Source organism: Bison bison, unplaced genomic scaffold (assembly GCF_000754665.1).
Source record: "Bison bison bison isolate TAMUID 2011002044 unplaced genomic scaffold, Bison_UMD1.0 scf7180017864385, whole genome shotgun sequence".
NCBI lineage: Eukaryota > Metazoa > Chordata > Mammalia > Artiodactyla > Bovidae > Bison > Bison bison.
The window spans coordinates 2,118,786-2,142,124 of NW_011494957.1; the positions used below are offsets into that span (position 1 = coordinate 2,118,786).

At 35.6% G+C, this 23,339-nt stretch overlaps 1 protein-coding gene across 3 annotated transcripts in view; it reads right to left on the reverse strand.

Moving 5' to 3' along the window:
* Nucleotides 1-23,339, reverse strand: part of BBS7 (Bardet-Biedl syndrome 7) — a 39,093-nt gene that overhangs the window by 8,211 nt on the left and 7,543 nt on the right. For 2 of the 3 annotated variants that reach the window (XM_010858335.1, XM_010858333.1), the window contains exons 5-14: nucleotides 22,224-22,410; nucleotides 19,066-19,138; nucleotides 18,527-18,643; nucleotides 17,074-17,204; nucleotides 13,292-13,376; nucleotides 12,431-12,533; nucleotides 9,233-9,425; nucleotides 7,799-7,873; nucleotides 5,027-5,092; nucleotides 61-200 (exon numbers count right to left, since the gene is read on the reverse strand). In XM_010858335.1, the coding sequence (XP_010856637.1) occupies nucleotides 61-200; nucleotides 5,027-5,092; nucleotides 7,799-7,873; nucleotides 9,233-9,425; nucleotides 12,431-12,533; nucleotides 13,292-13,376; nucleotides 17,074-17,204; nucleotides 18,527-18,643; nucleotides 19,066-19,138; nucleotides 22,224-22,410 (1,170 nt within the window). The remainder of the gene's footprint in view (nucleotides 1-60; nucleotides 201-5,026; nucleotides 5,093-7,798; nucleotides 7,874-9,232; nucleotides 9,426-12,430; nucleotides 12,534-13,291; nucleotides 13,377-17,073; nucleotides 17,205-18,526; nucleotides 18,644-19,065; nucleotides 19,139-22,223; nucleotides 22,411-23,339) is intronic. The other variant, XM_010858334.1, reaches the window with a different exon arrangement.

The window sequence follows — 23,339 nt, forward strand, 5'->3', positions numbered from 1 at the left end:
AAATAACAAGTTTATATGCATCACGTAATATCCTGAAAATAAACTCTCCCTTTGTCCTACCTGTCATGATCAATAAAGTGAGTTCTTTGATGGAGTGAAAGGGGTTTGATATGGTACTGGCGGACCTGACATGTTTTGGGTTGAATTCTTGGAGTCACATATGCTTGAAGTGTGCCATACTGGCCTTCAATTGAGCGAATCTGATTCAACACAAAAGAGGAAAGAAAATAAGAATAATCTAGCAACATAATGCCATCTTTAAAATGTTCAACACAAGTAATCAAGTACTTAGGCTTTAATTTCTTCTGTAACACACTGATGGAAATAATGACATTCTATTCAACAGGAACTTTTTACCACTATAGTCAAAGAAGATTTTAAAAGATTTTAGCAATCAAAAGCAAAATTAATCCATCTGTAAGTCATCCCTCTGACCTGAACCTCCACAGGAGACACTCAAACACTCCAAGGAGGTATGCTTGCTCCTTGGAAGAAAAGCTATGACCAACTTAGACAGCATATTAAAAAGCAGAGACATTACTTTGTGAACAAAGGTCCATATAGTCAAGGCTGTTGTTTTTTCAGTGGTCATGTATGGATGTGAGAGTTGGACTATAAAGAAAGCTGAGCGCCGAAGAATTGATGCTTTCAAACTGGTGTTGGAGAAGACACTTGAGAGTCCCTTGGACTGCAAAGAGATCAAACCAGTCCATCCTAAAGAAAATCAGTCCTGAACATTCAGTGGAAGGACTGATGCTGAAGCTGAAACTCCAATACTTTGGCCACCTGATGTGAAGAACTGACTGGGAAAGACCTTGATGCTGGGAAAGACTGAAGGCAGGAGGAGAAGGGGACGACAGAAGATGAGATGGTTGGATGGTGTTACTGACTCGATGGACATGAGTTTGAGTAAACTCTGGGAGTTGGTGATGGACAGGGAAGGCTGGTGTGCTGCAGTCCATGGGGTCACAAAGAGTCGGACCCGACTGAGTGACTGAACTGAGCTGAAGTCATCCCTACCACAGAATTTATAGATTTGTCATTCCAAAAGATAAACATTCTCATACACCACCTTATCACATCTAAAAACATAGGTGTATAATACACTGTATAAGAGTCACATTAAAAAATGGTAAAAATTTAGACATTTTTGTTGAAAGGATAAGTGAGTCAATAACTAAACACTTCATTCTCTCAGAAATGGGGGCATTACAGCATATGGCTATTATAAAAATCTATTGCAAGGGACCTTCCCTGGCGGTCCAGTGGTTAAGAGTCTGCCTTCCAATGAAGGAGATACGGGTTTGATCCTAGTCAGGGAACTAAGATACCATATGCCACAAAGGGACTAAGCCTGTGAGCTGCAGCTACTGAGTCCAAGCTCTCTAGAGCCTGTGTGCCGTAACAAGTGAAACCCTCACTCTGCAGCTAGAGAAACCTTCATGCTGCAATGAGGAGCTTGTGCAGCCAAAAATTTTTTTAAAAATCTATTGCCAGAAAAAAAAATGTTTCCAATAACTTAATTCTTAACTTTCTATGAAAACAGAAAAGCATACTCATAATCTAATTATGACATATGTGGATTAGGAAATTCTTTGTACCTTTTTAGTTGGATATCCTGAGAATTTAAAACACTTATAGAAAACTCTAATTCATATAACTGTGAAGACATAATTTTAGAGGAATTAGAAAGCAGTCCAGCTTCATGCATTGGGGAAGGAAATGGCAACCCACTCCAGTGTTCTTGCCTGGAGAATCCCAGGGATGGCGGAGTCTTGTGGGCTGCCATCTATGGGGTTGCACAGAGTTGGACACGACTGAAGTGACTTAGCAGCAGCAGCAGCAGCCAACTTCTCTCTCCTGCCACCCCTTTCAACTCCTCCCTGCTCTAGTTCATGAAAGGGACTGCAGAACCTCTTATATTACAAAGGCAGCTTCTCTAATCTAACTGACATATCAACTCATACTTTCCCTGGCATGTGAGGAGGGGAAAACAAATCAATGTTTTACCTAAATGGGAAACATAAATAAAAATTTAAAGCAAGAATTTTTTGCAAATGTTACACTAAAAATATTTCTCTGAATGCAAAGACAGAAAACATAAGGAAAGGATAAAGAATAAAAATACAGAAGGAAAATAAAAAATCCATCTGATAAAGCTATATCTTTAGGGCTTCTTTTTAAGGGGTAAGCTTAAACTGGTACATAAATTTTTCCACATAAATTCATAATTAGCATCAGTTCAGTTCAGTCACTCAGTTTTGTCCGACTCCTTGTGACCCCATGAACTGCAGCACACCAGGCCTCCCTGTCCATCACCAACTCCCGGAGTTTATCCAAACTCATGTTCATTGAGTCAGTGGTGCCATCCAACCATCTCATCCTCTGTCGTCCCCTTCTCCTCCTGCCCTCAATCTTTCCCAGTATCAGAGTCTTTTCAAATGAGTCAGCTCTTCACATGAGGTGGCCAAAGTATTGGAGTTTCAGCTTCAGCATCAGTCCTTCCAATGAATATTCAGGGATGACCTCCTTTAGAATGGACTGGTTGGATCTCCTTGCAGTCCAAGGGACTCTCAATAGTCTTCTCCAACACCACAGTTCAAAAGCATCAATTCTTTGGTGCTCATCTTTCTTTATAGTCCAACTCACATCCATACATGACCACTGGAAAAACCATAGCCTTGACTAGATGGACCCTTGTTGACAAAGTAATGTCTCTGCTCTTTAATATGCTGTCTAGGTTGGTCATAACTTCCCTTCCAAAGAGTAAGCGTCTTTTAATTTCATGGCTGCAGTCACCATCTGCAGTGATTTTGGAGCCCAGAAAAATAAAGTCAGCCACTGTTTCCACTGTTTCTCCATCTATTTGCCATGAAGTGATGGGACCAGATGCCATGATCTGTTTTCTGAATGTTGTAATTAGTATAACACAGGGAATATAGCCAATATTTTATAATAACTATAAACAGTATAATTTTTAAAAAAGAACACAATTGTTCACGTTTTTAAAAAGTCATAATGTTTTCTCATTATATACTTTATATTCATTATTTTAAAAATCCAAACAATGAAGAAAAATTAGGATTAACATATGAGTCATCTGAAATTCTACCACCTAGAGATGATCATTATTGCTATTTTGATAGTCAACCTTTCATACATGTCTCTATGCAGATGTACAAAAATAAATGCATAATTTTACATAAATAAATTCTATTTATATCATAGACAGCTTTGTTTTTATTTCTAATGTCTTCCCTTATCTCTGCCTCTCCTAATACTATCATCTCCCTCCCCCTCACATCCCACCCAAACCTTCCCCCTATTGTATGACCTATCATATCAGACAGCTATGATTCTTTTTATATATTTCTTCATATTATAGATAATATGTATATACATATATAGAACTTTTATCTGCATTTTGCGTTTTTCATGGAATTTGCTCTACATTAAAAGGAATAGGTGACTCAGTCTGGTCGGCTCCTTGCGCTCAGCGGCCGCGGCAGCAGCAGCAGACGTTGGCGGCCGAATTTAAAAAAAAAAAAAAAAAGGAATAGATCAGCTCATTCTTTATTGCAGCTGTGCAATATTCTATGAAATGGATAAACAGCTACTTATTCAAACATTAAATACTGAGTGTTCACTTTGATTCCACCTTTCTGCTTCTACAAACAATGCTGCAGTTAATTATACATATATCTGTGGGTACACTACTATGACTTTATTGCTATGAAATAGATTCCAACAAGTAGGACTATATTTTACCAAAGTGGCTTTAACAACTATTTACTTCAGCTATGATTGACAGTGTCCTTTTCCTCATCCTGTCACTAATGATGATGCTTTCTCTAAATTTTTGCCAATTTGTTAGACAAGCATAAACTGGAAGTTCCTTAACCAGATGTGAAAGAGTTATTGTGTAATAGCATCTCTCTTGAAAAAAATCTTACTTTGAGTCTCAGAACATCAGCAACACCAGTAAAAAGTTATATAGTCCTTAATTTTGGGATTATAAATGTACCAATTTTTATTTTTTAAATCTCACACTAAAAACTAAAATATATGTGTGCTAAAAAGAGTATTTAATTATAAAAATGATTATCCTAGTACATTGCAAAAGGAAACTTCAAAGATTTTCCCTGGAATAGATAGATAGTAATGCCATCACTGAATGCAATCAGAAAAATCCAAATAATAGGAAAATACAGGGCAAATGCTCAGATACTTCGGTAACCAAATTACCTTATTTGGACTATGGCTGAATCAAATGTTAAATTAAAAGCAAAAACCACTACACTAAACATTTGATGATACTAAGGAATTATTAATTTTTATTTGGTTTGATAACAGTATTGTGATTAGGGTTAAAAAGAGTTCTTATCTTTTAAACATATATCCTGAAATACTTACAAAAAAAATTACATCCTGTATCTGCTTCAAAATAATTTGGAACAGAGAGTGACAGCATAAATAAGATTGTTATGAACTGATCATTGCTTAAGCAGGAATCATTACTCTTATGTATGTTTGAAACTTTCCATAATAGAAAATTAGAAAAAAATATTTCCAGCTAGAGGAAATTTAGGATTGGTAAAAATTTTAGTGAATGTAATTAGTTGAGTGTTAATAGAAGAGACAGTGGTTTGGGCTGAATTAAAATCAAATAGGTAAAGAATCCACCTGCAATGCAGGAGACCTGGATTCAATCCCTGGGTTGGAAAGATGCCCCTGGAGAAGGGAATGGCAACTGACTCCAAGATTCTTGCCCGGAGAATTCCATGGTCAGAGAGCCTGGCAGACTACGGTTCATGGGGTTGCAAGGAGTTGGATACATCTGAGCAACTAAGCACAGCACAGCACAGAAACCTCAGATTCTCAAAAACAGGTCATTCAAAAGACATTATTCAAAATGCTTGTTTCAGGGAGAAATTTAATGCAAATAAATGATATCACATGTTGCAAGATTTACCAAGGAAAAAGAAAGTTCGAACTTTTAAGTAAAGGTAATTTCAAACATTTTTACCTTGAGCTCTAGTCTTGTGGTATTTGCCTGGCACCGGTAAGTGGCGAGGAGAAAATTGTCATTTGACTAGGAATAATTCAGAAGTTGAGGAGAAGAATGAATCCATGTCTTTAAGAATAACAACAGCATCAATAATAATAACTGTTATCATTTTACTGAGCACCTATCATTTGGGTGGCACTGTGCTATGAGCTTTATGCTTATTCCTATAAACAACCCTATGTGAGAAGCTTTAACAGATGAAGAAAAGGGGTCATGAAGAGTTAGGTAACTTTCCTAAAAGCCAGTAAGTAATAACACTGGAATTCAAATTCATATCTATAGCTCAGTGCTCTTTCCATCTTGAATCTCTCCCATAACATTTAAAAATATTAATTGTCCTTCCAAAAATTTAACTGATAGTGCAAATCCCTTATGTTTATATTATAAAGGCAAAAAACATAAATGTTCAGTGTTGAACGTATTTGATTTTCACACATACATACAGACAACTTAGAAATATCTCATCTATGTATTTCCAGCAAATAGCACAGTGTCAAGTAGACCATAGGCATTCAATAAATGTTTGTTGAATAAAATTGGAGAGGTTACTTCATATAATATAACTTCTTGAAATAGAATAATAAACTACTAAAAACAAACAAAAAAAGTATTTCTGGGTGCATGAATTGCAAAATCAGACAAAACAACATGAACTATTTGATATGCAATTTTCATGTACTGATATTTCCCTATTTTTAGTAAATACCTGAAGAAATAAAAGGAACGCTACTATTAAAAGAAAATTCAAATGTTTTAAACTCAGCAAGCACAGAGGATAAGTCAACTTAAAAATAAATATGCTTTTGTGTAATTAAAAACAAATATTATGCATCTCAGTGCTTATAGATAAAATGACTAATTAAAAGAGATAAAATGTCTGGAGTTAGGTTTGGGATGGGGAGAAGAGGGTAAAGAGCAGAAAACAAGACTGACCATATGTTAAAGTTAGTGAGGAGTTCATGGAGGTTGTGCTATTCTTTCTCCTTTCGTGTATGTTTGAAATCTCTATAAGATTTTTTAAGTCATCATTCTAGAAAACAGGTTTTAAATTAGTATAAAATACTCGAATCCTGCATTGATATAAACAGGCTAATTTTTCACTGTAACTTAGGAATTAAAGATCTGAAGTTCATACTAACTTGATTTTTTTTAATGATCATAAAAACGTAGGTCTTAATCATTTGTATCTTATTCTCAAACAGGGATGGCAAGGCATATATGATAACAATACAACTGCTTTTTGATAAATCTCTTATCAAAAAAAAGTTTTACTCTGAAATTATTTTGAAAATTATTCCCTAATATAACTATCAACTTTGTTCTTTATCTATTCTTTTTATCCTTCTCTTTTTAATGCCAGTTCCAGTCAGACTTTCTTCTCTGGCTTGCCTTCCCTAGACCTTTTCTGTACCCTAACTTCTCCTCAGGACCTGCACCTAGCGCCAAGACTTCTAGCCGGCTAGTACCACGTAGAGGGAAGTGAACGGCAAATGCATCCGAAAGCTCAGATATGGGCTCATCCTGGGTACTCTGCACAGAGTAGGTGTTCGATAAATGTCTACTGAATGAGGGTAAGCAAGAGTCAGCAAGAAAAAGTGCGGAAAGGCAGGCAGATGGAACAGATCGTGTTTAACTGTAGGAATGTGTGAAACTATATAGCATTTTGAAGAAATTTTAAGAACTTCAGTTTGGCAGAAATCATGTGCCTGGGAGGGAAGGTAGCAGCTGGTGAGAGATTAAGTTGGAGTTGTAATCAGAGCTGAATTATGGAAAGCTTTTATGCTACAGTGAGAGGTCTAGACTTACATGCAGCTCAGGAAAGGTTTTAAAAGGTTGTGAGAAGAGAAATGACACAGTGATGTTTGTACTTTAGGAAGGTCTCTTGGATGGAAGTGCACAGCATCTCCTGTGATTGACAGGCAATACTGAAGGCAGAGAAACTGGTGAATGAGTAGCTGAAGCAAGCATGGTGAGAGCTGGAAGGTTAACAGAAGTGGAAATGAAGCAAAGTAGACAGCTAAGAGCAAGGGAGCGAGAACTGACAGAAATCAGTGACTACAGTAGTTTCCCCTTTATCTGTGGTTTTGCTTTTTGGGGTTTCAGTTACCCATGGTCAACTGTGGTCTGAAGATATTAAATAGAAAATGCCAGAAATAAGCAACTCATGTTTTGCTTACAGAATCACACACCATTCTGAGTAGTGTGATGAGAACTTGTAACATCCCACTCCATCTCATCTGGGACGTGAATCAGTCCTTTATCCTGCATATTCACGTCATATATGCTACCTGCCCGTTAGTCACTTAGTAACCATCTCTGTTATCAGATGACATGTTGTGTTCAGGTAACCCATGTTTTACTTAATGATAGCTCCAAAGTGCAAAAGTAATGATACTGAAAAAAAACACAGTATTATTCAAGGGTTCCGTAGTATTTATAATTTCAGGCATCCACTGGGGCTTTTAGAATGCACAGTATCTCCAGCAGATAAGAGGGAGGGATCCACTATAATTGGATTAAACAAATAAGAAAAAAGGAAATAATTTAAGACAACACTCCAGTTTCTAGATTATCTGAATACAGAGAAAGAGAATACAAACAGATTTTGAAGGAAAGGTTATGGAAGGAAATATTGAAGGAACATTGACCCTAATAGCATTTACAGGTTTCATACAAAATGGCATAATGAAAATGAAAGCATCTAAAGAATTCTTTATATTTTTTACTCACCTCAGAATCACAGCTGCTAAAGCTGACAACAGCAGAATTTTTATCCACATCAAGTAAATCTATTGGAACATCACTCTACAATCAATATTAAAAGGAAAAGAAAGGTTCAGGTAGAAAACTAGAAATTTTCCAACACATATTTTCTCTTAGGGTTTTCTTTGGTTCTAGTTTATGTTAATCTCTAAATATGAGAGTATGAACTCTCTTAACTTACATTTGATAATACCTACTTCTAGAAAATAAATATAATATGAATAAATGTCATATTATGACTTATTTTCTAATTTGGATTAATCAGAGATTACAGATTTTAATCTCTCACTGCTCTTTTTAAAATATAGTCTTCTTAGACTTTTCTGTCAGTACTAAAAATGCTACCATGGGCTACATATGGTCATGTTTATTATGCATGCTTGCATGATAAGTCGCTTCAGCCACATCTAACTCTTTGTGACCCCATGGACTATATCCTGCCAAGCTCCTCTGTCCCTGGGATTCTCCAGGCAAGAATACTGGAGTGGGTTGCCATGCCCTTCTTCAGAGGATTTTCCCGAGCCAGGGATTGAACCTGGGTATCTTATATCTCTTGTACTGGCAGTCAGGTTCTTTACCACTAGTGCCATCTGGGAAGCCCATGTTTATTTATATCAGTTCATTTTTATAATTTTTTATTCCACCTGTAACACAGAAAGAGGGTAATTCTTAATCTACTCTGGAGAAGTAGCTTCTAGAACAATGAGTTTGCACTGTGCTCTACATAAATGATGCACCTAGAGTTGTTCAGTGCAGCAGTCCCTGAGCTAACACTACCTAAGAGAAATTTCTGCCCTTCAGTTTTAATTAATAATCCTCCCCCTCCCCCATATCTTTTCAAACTTTGTCTTCTTCTTCCTCTTTACTCTTATTTTCCATTCATCTTTCTATCATCTTTTTCCACTCTCTATCTTCTAGTATAAGAAAAAAAATAATTAAATAAATTGAAAAATGGTGCTATACATTATTATCTCTAGGTTTCACCCTTCGAAATCATCTGCTTTGCCTATTGACCTATCTAGAAACTGACGGCTAATGAGCAGTCTGTACTGTAAACTCTTACTTTAGTATTTGGAACTTAAAGATCCTATTCAGGATATTAAATACTGAAGTTTTACAAATCACATTTCTGTTAAAATTTTCCTAAAGGCTATCCAAAGAACAAAATCCTAAATGTCCTTCCTCAATCTTTCTGAAACGTAAGTTCACCAGCCTTTTGTTTAATATGTATAGGGTGAAAGTAAAGATATAATTTAAATAATCTATAAGCAAACTGATTATCTAATGGAAGATTAAGATAAATGTTTAAAATCACTGTCTAAAACTAAAAGTGTCCAAAATAAATAGTGGACACTAAAATAGATCCAGTCATAAAACAAAGAAATTATGCATTTTACTTACCTGTATTAAGACATTATCTATCGCTGTCTGCACCTCTAAGATAAGGCTGTAGCTGGCATCATCTTTATTTAATGTAAACTTGTCATTTACACTAAATGAAGGTACTGCTGATTTTGCTTTGCTTGACTGAGAAGACTGTTGATATTTCTCTCTCTCCTGTAGCACTTTATACTGCAGCTGTTCCAATTCACTCCTAGAGGAAAATATAGAACTTCGTCACCTATAACCATTTGAGGTCCTCAGAATGTTTACAAAAATTTGACAGACATTTACTTCTGCAAAATGGATTTTTTAATTGGTTGCATTTGAACTGTAACAGAAATAGAAACAAAATTTTTGCTTCTATCACTGACCAACTGGTTCCATATTATCTATCTATAATCTAAAAACTAAAATATCTTCTCAGCCCCATACCAGCAATATTAATAAAGAGTTGTAAGAATCAAGGCAAGCTGCAAATACACATGAGTCTGGCTTCAGTTACATGTAGTACTAATCAGAAGACAAACTGATTGTTCTGGGGTAGAATAACTTAGATTTAATGAGAAGGAACAAAATGTGTGAAATCAATAAACATGTACCTTTCAGAAAAACATTAGAGTAGACAGACAACAAAGACTGCAGAGTATCAACGATAATCATAAGCCAGCTGAGTTCCACCAAGTGCTGGAGACTGAACTGTGCAGGCACTGCTTTGAGTTGCTCCAGTTAAAGGGAAAAGCCAAATGCAAACGAAGGAAACAGTAACTGGGAGAGCACAATATGAGGTTTAGCTACCTCAAGTTTAGAGGGAAAGTCTGGGAAGAATCTTGAAAGAGATTTGTGCAATTAACCAAGGAAAAGATTCATTCACTCAAGAAATATTTACTGAGTGACTCTATGAACAAAACAGACATAACCTTCTCATAAGCATACATTCCAGCGAAATCAGGAAGGGGTTGACTTAGTTATAAATATAAGGTATAGTACTGAGGGCATAAGATAGCAATTCATTAACTCTACTTGGTATCCTTACTGAAGAACATTAGAGCTTTCTCTCCTAGTGACTCTAGTGAACTGGTTTGTGGTGAACTGGTGGTGTGGCTTTAGTGAACTAGTACTTGTGGCAATTTGTTGCCTCAAAACTTCTGTAGCAACTACCACCAAAAAAAAGATTGATTTTCACTCCCCCAAGAAGTTGGCAAGGGCTGAAGTAAGGAGAATAATCATTAAAAGTTGCACGACCTATGGACACCTTATCTTTGACAAAGGAGGCAAGAATATACAATGGAGAAAAGACAATCTCTTTAACAAGCGGTGCTGGGAAAACTGGTCAACTACTTGTAAAAGAATGAAACTAGATCACTTTCTAACACCATACAGAAAAATAAACTCAAAATGGATTAAAGATCTAAAGTAAGACCAGAAACTATAAAACTCCTAGAGGAAAACCCAGGTAAAACACTCTCCAACATAAATCACAGCAGGATCCTCTATGACCCACCTCCCAGAATATTGGAAATAAAAGCAAAAATAAACAAATGGGACCTAATTAAAATTAAAAGCTTCTTGCACAATAAAGGAAACTATAAGCAAGGTGAAAAGACAGCTTTCAGAATAGGAGAAAATAATAGCAAATGAAGCAACAGACAAAAAATTAATCTCAAAAATATACAAGTAACTCCTGCAGCTCAATTCCAGTAAAATAAATGACCCAATCAAAAAGTGGGCCAAAGAACTAAACAGACATTTCTCCAAAGAAGACATACAGATGGCTAACAAACACACGAAAAAGATGCTCAACATCACTCATTACCAGAGAAATGCAAATCAAAACCATGATGAGGTACCATCTCACGCCAGTCAGAATGGCTGCTATCCAAAAGTCTACAAGCAATAAATGCTGGAGAGGGTGTGGAGATAAAGGAACCTTCTTACACTGTTGGTGGGAATGCAAACTAGTACAGCCACTATGGAGAACAGTGTGGAGATTCCTTAAAAAACTGGAAATAGAACTGCTATATGACCCAGCGATCCCACTGCTGGGCATACACACTGAGGAAACCAGAATTGAAAGAGACACGTGTACCCCAATGTTCATCGCAGCACTGTTTATAATAGCCAGGACATGGAAGCAACCTAGATGCCCATCAGCAGATGAATGGATAAGAAAGCTGTCATACATATACACAATGGAGTATTACTCAGCCATTAAAAAGAATACATTTGAATCAGTTCTAATGAGGTGGATTAAACTGGAGCCTATTATACAGAGTGAAGTAAGCCAGAAAGAAAAAAAAATATAGTATACTAACGCATATATATGGAATTTAGAAAGATGGTAATGATAACCCTGTATGCGAGACAGCAAAAGAGACACAGATGTATAGAACAGTCTTTTGGACTCTGGGAGAAGGCGAGGGTGGGATGATACGGGAGAATGGCATTGAAACATGTAAATAATCACATGTGAAACGAATCACCAGTCCAGGTTTGATGATATAGGGTGCTCGGGGCTGGTGCACTGGGATGACCCAGAGGGATGGGATGGGGAGGGAGGTGGGAGGGGGGTTCAGGATGGGGAACATATGTACACCCGTGGTGGATTCATGTCAATGTATGGCAAAACCAATACAATATTGTAAAGTAAAAAAATTTAAAAAAAAAGTTTCAGCAACTCCTACTTCTTCACTGTATGAAGCAATTTTCCTTGAGGCCCTTGTCATAGGACTTGTCAAACTGAACAGGCCGTGAAAGTGATCCTTGTGTCTAAAGGAGTTAACATTACTCATTTCCAGTAAGAAAACTTATAAGCCAAAGCTATAGATTCAGAAAGGTCCACAATAGCAGTGAATATTAGAATTAATGAGGAATAGAGCCATCTATATTGGCTACTTTCTAATGTCTATTAAAAAAAAACACTATAATAGACAAATGCAAAAACATATTCTTAGATTTTTTTTAGATTTTTGATCTAAGAAAAAATCAACATAGAAAAAAACACATAAAAAGTATATTTCTAACTCCAAATATTAATCAGCACTTACTGCTAATGTTCTCAAACTGATAAACTTTCACTTAAAAAGGTGATAAACTAATTAATTATATAATTTCTTCCAGTAAAATATACGGTACCAATAAGTAAGAAAAAAAAACAACAATCACATACTTCATGAAATGAAAAAAAAAAAAAAAAGGCAAACCAAAATCCAAAATTACCGTAAAGAAGAAATTTTATTCTGCATCTCCTGATTAAATTTTAGTTCTTCTCCTGGTCCACTTTCCTTATGAACAGGCTCTGTGGTCAGACCTGTAATCCAGCCTGTAGAGATGAATTAAATCGTACACCATTAAGTGCTTCCAGTGTTAAACCCAAAATGCATGCCCCTTTGTCCACCAACATCAACCTCATTTAGTTTTGGACTTATTCTTTTTCAAAAAAGCATAAGCAAAACAAAACAAAAGAAATCAAGCTGGAAGATATTCAAACTATAAGGAAATTACTTCAGATACCATTTTTGCTTTGCTTGAAATACTGTAATACTGCAATTAAAGAAATCCTTTACTTCTTAATTTATAACTTTAGTTTTCAGGGATGAAATAAGTCAACATAGTCTAGCAAATGCAAAAAAGAACTGATGAGTAAGAGTTGTCTTTCAAAAATTACTTTCATGGAAAGTTAAAATCTCATATAACTATTGTGAAAATACAAAAATGACCAACTCAAAAGAAAGTAAGTTTTATAAGAAATGTACATAGTAACAAAACAAACTAAATTTCAGTAAATAATAATTTTTAAGTCAAAGGATATCATTTAATTTTCAAAGATACTAGAGATATACTAAACACTTTTAAAAAGCATTAATAAAGAAATTATTTTATAAATCAATAACACTCCTTTCTTTCTTATTTTTAACCAATAAAGCTTTTAATGCTATAGGTAAGGGTTACTTACTAATAAACTTAAAAAAAAATCAAAAGCACTTTATCAAATTTATATATTTTTAAAAGCAATTTATCAAATTTATATTTTTTAGATTGATTCTTTCAACTAGCTATTACAATTTTCATTTACCTTACCTGAGTATGTGGATACCACGATTTCATCATAGCCATCTTTCCCTACACAACCACCCTGGATTGATGTGACACTCTCAGACAACGTCTACAATGAATTTAAATCAAGCACTTCATCAATAAAATTTCACAAAGTTAAATAAGCTACAAAACTTATTTTCCTATCTCCCAACATTCAATATATTTTTATTGAATACTTCTGAGATTGGAAAGGTGAAAATCCTGCACAAGTGGCCAGAAATTCCAGTGTTTTTCAATATGAGGAAAGGAGACTGAAAATGACTCATGTATCTGTGTGTACCACTCAGCTGCAGTAGTTATTAATAAGCAAAGATCATTTATTTATATAAAGAAGTAAGTTCTTTTTAGAAAAACATTACATAAGCAAAACTCTTAACACATTTAGTTTATTATCTGAATTCCACAGACCACCTCTCATGTGTTTTCTCCAAGCAGCTTCTTAGAAGAATAAAGAAAATGATAGCTAACATGGGACCTCTAGGGAATTTGCTATTATGGAGAGAAACCCTGTTTTTCAGGAGTTTATATCTCTTTAAAGAAATACTTCCCAAACTTGTCTGACGATAATTACTTGGATGAGTCAACCAGGAATCTGTTTTTAACAAATACTCTAGATCAGTGGCTTTCAAGCTATTTGAAAAGTAATCAATAAGTTTTATACTGCAATCTGGTATACTTCACATATGAACATATACAACAACAGGAATAACTTAAAAGGCTTAAGTATTGTACTCTGATATATTCTAATCTATTCTCTTTCATTAAGAAAAAAAATGGGCTGGCAACCCAGCAGCTCTGCTAGGTAACTGTTACTAGGCAAAGCCCAAAACCATTGTTCTAAAGGAGAAGGTAGAGGGAATGGACACTAGCATTAAAAATGCTAGCCGTCTTCACCCTCCCTGTAGAAGGCAAATCACTGAGCTATTCTGCAAATCAGACTATCTTAGCTGTTCCTGAGCTAATTACCTGAGGGATTCAAGTAACAGAGGTTTGATTAAATATCTGCATACAGTTAGGTTCATAAGTGCATTTTTCTTTTCCTTTGGGCATGCTGTATGGCTTGTAGGATCTTAGTTCGCTTACCAGAGATTGAACCCATGCCCCCCACAATGCATAGAGTCCTAACCACTGGACTGCCAGGGAAGTCTAAGTGCATTTTTAATGAGTGTCCCAGTGTACTTAATATATACACTAGAACTCTTTGTACTTTTTTGTTCATGTTCCTGCTAAAGTTAATTCTGAAAAAAAAAACTGCATCCATTCCTGTGTACATTTTTCAACTTTCAGATTTTCATCATTACTATATTTAAATTATTTAACTTTTAGTCTTTGCTTTCTGACTTCTGAAGTTTTTTTATCTTGCTTACGAAATTCTCTTATCACCAATATTATAAGGATTATATTTTTATTATTTCATTATGTTACTGTTTTCAGCCATCTTCCTTTCTTCTCTGCCTTCCACCTTCCCGCCGTCCCTCCCTTCTCTTATCTGTCTATTTTTGGTGGCAGCTGGGTCTCTGCTGCTGCTTGTGGGCTTCCTCTAATTGTGGAGAATGGGGGCTGCCCTTTGTTGGTGGGCGGGGGCTATCCCTGCGGGGAGGGGCTTCCCTTGTTGCGGAGCACAGGCTGGAGGCACACCGGCTTCAGCAGTTGCGGCTCATGGTCTGAGCTGCTCCGAGGCATATGAGGTCTTCCTGGAGCAGGGATCGAACACATGTCTCCTGCGTTAGCAGGCGGATTGTTAACCACTGGAGCAACAGGGAAACCCCCTCAAGTGATTATTAATTATAACTTACTCTCTCCTCACTTAGAAGTACCTTATTTAACCTACTGTACTCAGGAACAGTTAGAAAATTTTAAAAAACTGTAATTTCTACATTTTTTTGCCAATACAACATTTTAATGAAATTCATTTACTTTATGTAATTCAAGTATCTTTTTATAAAAGACCTAGAGTTGTAGAATTAGTTAATTCAACTTATATTTTGTAAAACCAGTCACAAACCATAAAACAAGAGATCCTAGGCAATACAGTATAGACATATTTTATGTAAGTAACAACATAGAATACTAATTAGGGGAATTCACAAAAAAAGACCTTGGTCATGGTTCAAAATGTTGGTGAGTAAATACATAAGTTTAAGTTTAAATGTGATGTTTAGGATTCCCCAGGTGGTCCAGTGGTTGTGAGTCTACCTGCCAATGCAGGGGACACAGGTTTGATTCCTGCCCCAGGAGGACTGCACATGCTACGGAGCATCTAAGCCCTTGCGCCACAATCCCTGAGCCCACACCCCACAACTACTGAAGCCTGCACACTTAGACCCACGTTCTGCAACAAGGGAAGCCACCACAGTGAGAAGCCCACACACCCCAACTAGAGAGTAGCCCCCACTCGCTGCAACTGGAGAAAGCCTGCATATGGCGACGAAGACCCAGTGTAGCCAAAAATAAATTAACTAAAAAATATTTTTAAATGCAATGTTTAAGGTATACGTATATTATCTTTTTATGATCTGCTCCTTAACTTTTTTGATTAACCAACTGTCAATCCAGACTGTGTCAAATAAGACGACTTCTCCTGATTAGAAAGACAACAAAGTGAGTGACATCAGGAATGAAGACAAGATAACAAATCTGCAGCTTTAACATAATGTGAAAGCAGTACCTCTGTCATCAAACAAACAGAAGAAAGACTTGAAAGACAGGAATCCTCAGTGCCACACCTGGCAGAGGGGACACATGTTATGTCATTACTGGCATTTGGAAAAGAAGTCAAAGAGGAGATTTGAGGTCTAAATAGGAAAGTTTCCCAGGGGTTAATGAGAAAAACTAAGAGATCTCCAACATAGGACAATTATGTATGTTTAAGCCTAAACTGTTATTTGCATCATTAACAAGGTGACTTTTTATATAAGATGAATATAAAATATATCTAGAAAATATGTTGTACAATGTTTTTATCCCCATATTATCTATATAATACTATACTTTATCTGTGCGTCAAAACATCTGTATTTACTGACATGCAATTAAAGTAGGTACTGGGAGAACTTCTACCACAATTAGAGAAACTAGACAAAGAAAGAAAAATTGATACTGAGTTGTGACTTTTTGTTGTTTTTAAACAGCCTCAACACATCATGCATGAGGCAGAAGAGGGAAACCCTGGACAGGAGAACACCACTTCATGAAAATGAAAGATTCAGTTTATGCAAGAATGCTTCTCCATGTGACTCTATACCTTGGGATAAAGAAGCCTAATTATGCTTAAAATTTATGAGCTAAAAATTACTCTTATCTAGTATTTCTTATACAGTAGACCTTGGGTGACTAAAAGTGAAATTGCTACTTTGCTCTCTCTGTTTAAGGATATTTTTTATGTCATCTCAACAATATGAAGTTTATTCTCCAAATCTTATTACTTTAAAACAACACAATCTCATTTATGTTACCCAAACAAATAAATGTTACTCCTATAATATATTATGCATTATAGAAACTAAGGTAAAATATTTAATAATTTAGATATAGAATATTTAGAAATCAAATGAAAAAGTAATTCATTGTTCAGCTTGAGGGCAATATCTATTATTCAAATATAAGAGCAGTCTAGACAAGATTTTGATAATATCAAAGCAGCAATATTTTAAGCCAAACACAAGATTTTAACATAATCATTTAATAAAACACAGACTGTCAGCCATTTCTATAATTGTTTGATGAATGATAAACATATATAGTCTTCTTAAAAATGAACTTACATGATCAAATCGTAGAACAGGCTCATTGGCATTATCAAAACCATATACTTCCACCATTCCATCATCTCTTCCAACAAGTAAATCTTTAACCCCATCACCCACAATGTCAAAGCTGTCAACACACAAAATACCTTTAAAAAAAGGTAAGTGATAAATTAGCAATAATACTGATATTGCAGTCAAATATACTATGAATGAAAAAAAATCTATATATCAGAGTAGAGAAAAAAAAACAAAACAGTAAATTACAACTATGGCAATAACTTCCTAATTCAATTCCCTGTCCTTAATTTCAACCTGTTTCCTGGCAAATCCACTCTCTACGGAGTGTTTTTGTTTTAGTTTTGGTAAATTAGATCACATCATATTACCACTTACAGTTTTCCAATGACTCCCCACTGCACCTAGACTAAAATTCAAACCCTTTACCAAGGCTCCCAAGAACCTACATGACTTGGCCATAGCCTACCTCTGACTTCATTTCATGCCATATTTAGCCACACTGGTCTTCCTTCTGCTCCTCAAACGAATAGAATTTACCTCTGCCTCAAGTTCTCTGCCTTTATTTTTTCCCTCTTCCCAGACATTTTTTTCCCTTAAATGTTTTGCATTGCTAACATATTTTCTCATAAATCAGATTTCAGGCTGTACTTATAAAGAGCCATCCAAATTTACCAAGTCAGATAAAAATTCCCCTTAGAAAGGTATAAATTCCTTACAAAAAAGGAATATTCTTTGATCTCACTGTACTTCTTTGACTCATACCAAGTACTCCCAAATTCCAATTAATTCCCTACAGCAAACAATGAAAACTGGATTTGAGCCGAGATTGATGTTATAGATAAATGTTAGCCCATAAAAGCCTATCCATCCCAAATTACTATTAGTATATCCTGTGTGTTCTCAGTAGTCGTGTCTGACTCTTTCTGACCCCTTGGACTGTAGCCCACCAGTCTCTTCTGTCCATGGGATTTTCCAGGCAAGAATACTAGAGTGGGTTGCCACATCCTACTCCAGGGGATCATCCTGATCCACAGATTGAATCAGTATCTCTTATGTTTCCTGCATTCACAGGTGGATCCTTTACCACTGAGCCACCTGGGAAGCCCCGTTAGTACATCTTACCTTAAAAAGTTACAGCAAAACTGATAGACCTGCTAAATAAACATATAGTAAATACACATGAGGTGGCTCTGTAAATTGCTAGGTCTGCTCTGCCTTACGGATAAAGGAAACAGGATGAACTATACAATGCAGGTTGGTCTATTTATCTATCTGTCTCTGTGGCCAAGCACCATGTAGCAGGCAGGGTCTTAGTTCTCCGACCAGGATCAAATTCATGCTCTTGGAAGTGAAAGCATGGAGTCCTAACCACTGGACTGCCACGGAATTCCCAGGCTATTTTATTCAATAATCACTAAAATTCAGAATCTGAGTTACATAAAAAACATACCTCCCCTCTTTTTCTCATTTCGAATTTCCCACTTGTGTATTGGTTTGGATGTAGTGATCTGAATAAGCCCAAGTTTTCCATCTGACGTTCCAAACAAAAGGTCTTCTCCAGAGTCACCTAGTTACAGTTAAAGTCAACATATTATAGTTATCTCACAGCTCACACTATTCCTTTAAAATTAAAATACTTTCCTATATATTGGCTTTCATATAAAATCTCATTTAAAATATTATGAAAAGACAGATTTTAATTAATTTACTTATTTTAGAAAGATGGTTATACATTCACAGAATTTTATAACCATAAGAGATGGTTTCCTCATCAAGTAATCTTGAGATGAGGAAACTGAAAAGTCAAGTTCAGTGACTCATTACTGTTAGCTACTGGCAAGTTAGAAGACAACCTTCTCTATTTCAGTTCAAGTTCTTTTTATAGTTTCCCATTTTCACTTAATATATAGTTAAATGATTAAAACCCTGAAACATCTAAACTTAAATAACATAACATTATTTGATTGTCAAAAATTAAATCCTCATTACCGCCATTTCCATTGTGTAGGGCTAAAACAGTAGGTGGGCCAGGAACTTCAATTTCATACGTCACATCAGATCCCTGAAGGAGAACAAGTATTTTAAAACTAAAACAGAATACAAATTGAAATACTGATAATAAAAGGATTCATAGATAACATCAATATTCATATAAAGAACTCTAGAATAGAACTATTGGGAAAAAACAGATTGTGAATATTAACTTTTGTTAGCAAACTTGCACGTTGACTCATTTTACATATATATACATACATACATATATATATATATATATATATATTGCCAAGTCACTTCAGTCATGTCCGACTTTGTGCGACCCCATAGATGGCAGCCCACCAGGCTCCCCCATTCCTGGGATTCTCCAGGAAAGAACACTGGACTGGGTTGCCATTTTCTTCTCCAATGCATGAAAGCAAAAGGTGAAAGTGAAGTCGCTCAGGCATGTCCGACTTAGCGACCCCATGGACTGCAGCCTACCAGGTTCCTCCATCCATGGGATTTTCCAGGCAAGAGTACTGGAGTGGGGTGCCATTGCCTTCTCCAATATATATATATATATAATAAATATAAAAGAGCAAGGAAATAAGTATTTCAAATATTCTCCACTTTGAATAATTTTCATTTTAGGTACTTTGCATGAAAACTTGACACTGGTAATTTCCCTATCAAAACTTTCTAGGAACAACCTTTTTCTTCTGTCCTAACTTGGGGCACATTCAAACAGACTCAAAACTACTTCCTAAGGAAAATTCTGTATCTCCAAAACCCACTCTAGTAAGAGGCAGAACTCCCTGCTATTTAGATAAGAAAACAAGTTAAATTCTGTCTTTTTTTCAATTTTGTCACTTATAATGCTTTAATTTGGTGCATAGTATTTGTGAAGCTGTTAAAGAATGAGATAGAAGTATTAAATTCACGTAGAAAAAATACGATAAATCTCTCAATGAAGAAACATTTGCAAAATTACAGTAAATCTGATATACCATTTTGTTTAAAAATTTTAAATACATATAGAATATATGAGTCATATGCTTCATACTTTATTTAGAACAACATTAAGTATTCACAGGTATCTGTATCTAACTATACAAACACAAAACTATATCTAACTATATAAACACAAACTGTTTTAAAAAGGCTACCTTTGGGGTAATGGATTGCATACAGAAGCAGAGGGGAAGTAGGTAAGAAGTGTGCAGGTCAGAGGAAAGACTTCAAGTTTTTACTTTCCACAGTAAGCACACGTGTCACTGGTTAAACAAAGCAGGGTCCTAGAATTCAGTCAGGTCAATTTCTAAATGGATGTGAGTCAGCTCCTATTAAAAGCCTTACTCAAACCACTCATACTGGGGAGCACAGGCTAGGGGAGAGATCAATCATTCATGCTCCTAGAGAGAATCTCGAACATTACCTTAGTCACCCATAGGGGAAAAAAAGAACTGATGTCTAAACATACAGCTGATTCATTTTGCTGTACAGCAGAAACTAGCACAACATCATAAAGCAAATAAACATCAATAAAAATTAATTTTAAAAAAGGGGGGCTGATGCTAAGAAATGGCCATCTGGTAGTACAGAATAAATAGCTATACTTTTTGTTCAATTGCACTATCATCATCCTAAATTTTGATACAAATAATTCATCCATTTACATTTAAACTTATATTATATTTTTGTCATTTACATTTGAACTTTATTTTATGGGTCCTGGGTGTGTGTGTATGTGTGTGTGAGAGAGAGTGTGAAAGTCACTTTCGGAATTCTTGGTGCTCCAGTGGTTAGGACATTGCACTTTCACTGCCAAGGGTCTGAGTTCAATCCTTGGTCGGGGAACTAACATCCCACAAGCTGCACAGCAGGGTCAAAAAAAAAAGTCACTTTCAAGAAGACAGTTGTAACTAGTATTATTAATAACAATGGCCTTAAGTAGTTGCTTTAGCCAATCACAGTTTTTAATAGAAATATAAAGATAATAAATAATTTTTCAAATATTTACTGAGTGCTTATTCTGTTCAACATATTGTCATAAATGCTGGATAAACTCAAATGATACAATCTTGATCTCAACTCTCCCTTGTTAAAGCCTAACACCTTCTCCCCAATCCAACTTCCTCTTTTAGTTTGATTTTTGGGGAGAGGGAAGGGTGATAGAAACATTCAGAAAATTAAGATCATGGCATCCGGTCCCATCACTTCATGGCAAACAGATGGTGAAACAGTGGCTGACTTTATTTTTTTTGGCTCCAAAATCACTGCAGATGGTGACTGCAGCTATGAAATTAAAAGATGCTTGCTCCCTGGAAGAAAAGCTATGAACAACCTAGACAACATATTGAAAAGCAGAGACATTACTTTGTCGACAAAGGTCCGTATAGTCAAAGCTATCGTTTTTCTAGTAGTCATGTATGGATGTGAGAGTCAAACCATAAAGAAAGGTGAGTGCCAAAGAATTGATGCTTTCGAACTGTGGTGTTGGAGAAGACTCTTGGGAGTCCCTTGGACTGCAAGGAGATCAAGCTAGTCCATCCTAAAGGAAATCAGTCCTAAATATTCACTAGAAGGACTGATGCTGAAATTGAAACTCCAATACTTTGACCACCTGAGGCAAAGAACTGACTCATTAGAAAAAACTCTGACACTGGGCAAGATTGAAGGCAGGAGGAGAAGGGAATGACAGAAGACGTCACTGATTTGATGGACATGAGTTTGAGCAAGCTCCGGGAGTTGGTGATGGACAGGGAAGCCTGGTGTGCTGCAGTCCATGGGGTCGCAAAGACGACTGAGAGACTGACCTGAACTGAGGGTGATAGACAGGAAAAAAAAAATAAAAGTGGGGAAGTAAATGTAGGAAAAGTACTACATTCTAATTAAACTAACTCAGATATCATGTATGGGGTGAAGGGGAGAAAAGTGTCCTTTTTTCCATATATGCCTCTCTAAAAACTTGCTAAAGATTTCAACACATTTGCCTCAAGTAAAAAAAAAAATAAGGTTAGTCAAGTAAAACACTAAAAAATTTTCAGATATAATTTTAAGATATTTAAAGTGGTAGTGGTCACTAAAGTAATTTATCTCAATTATACATTCTTCATCAATATTTACATACCAAAATTATGAAAAACTATAAAAATGCAAATAACAGTAACCTGTAAAACTCGGAGTACTCTGTCCTGGCAGGCCAACACCGGTACTTCACGAAGTAGTCTTTCCACTGGAAGGCAGATGACGTCATTGATTTTGTCCCCAGAAAGGTAATAATGTTGGTCTTTGCAGTCACAATAATGGTTATAGATGTAACTTGCACTGAGAAAAAGGTCTGAGCCAGATATGTGCCTGAGAGTATGAAAAGTAATTTAAGACATCCACATTTTTAAAAATAAGCATAGGAAACTCCTGAATTATTTTCAGAGATGAAAAGTTTATTTATTTACAGTTTACTATCATTTTATCATAGACTCAGAGAACACTGTTTGTTTTCATTTCCCATACTTATTCTAGCCTTTTGGTATAGCCATGATTTTGAAAGCTGAAAATGAGGTTCTTAAGGCCTCGGGCTTCTCAAAAATTGAGTTCAGAAAAACTATAAACAAAGATAGGATAACGGTAATTCACCTGTCTACACCTGGACAATTAATATATCAAAAAGTAGGTTTTTTTTTTAATGTGTACTATGTGCCAAGCACTGTCCTAAGTGACTTAAATATATTAGCTCAATCCTCATAACTCTATAAACTAGGAACAATTATTCTTAGTTTATACAATTATCCCTTTTTAAGGGGAATAATATTAATAAAATGTTAAGTAACTTGCCTAAATGCACAGTAGACAGTAGACTGGATTGCAACTCAGGTAGCTTTAACTCTCCAGTTATCTTTCTTGCATGCTCAGCCATTCGGTTGTGTCTGACTCTTTGCAATCCCATGGACTGTAGCCCACTAGGCTACTCTGTCCATGGAACTTTCCAGGCAAGAATACTGGAATGAGTGAGTGAGTTGCCATTTCCTACTCCATATCTTTCTTACTACCACACTACATAGAATAAGGCTATCTAAATTGAATCTACCTGAAACTAAATAATAAATAGTGGAAAAAAATGATTTCATTAGAATTTTAACTTGAAAAAAGAAATAATAAGTTCATTTAAAATTATATTTAATAAAATTTAGAAAATAATCATAATTATATTCTAATTCTTAGAATGAATCAAGTTTTCATTGGGGGAGGTAAAATATTTGACAAAAATTATATACTAATATATTAAT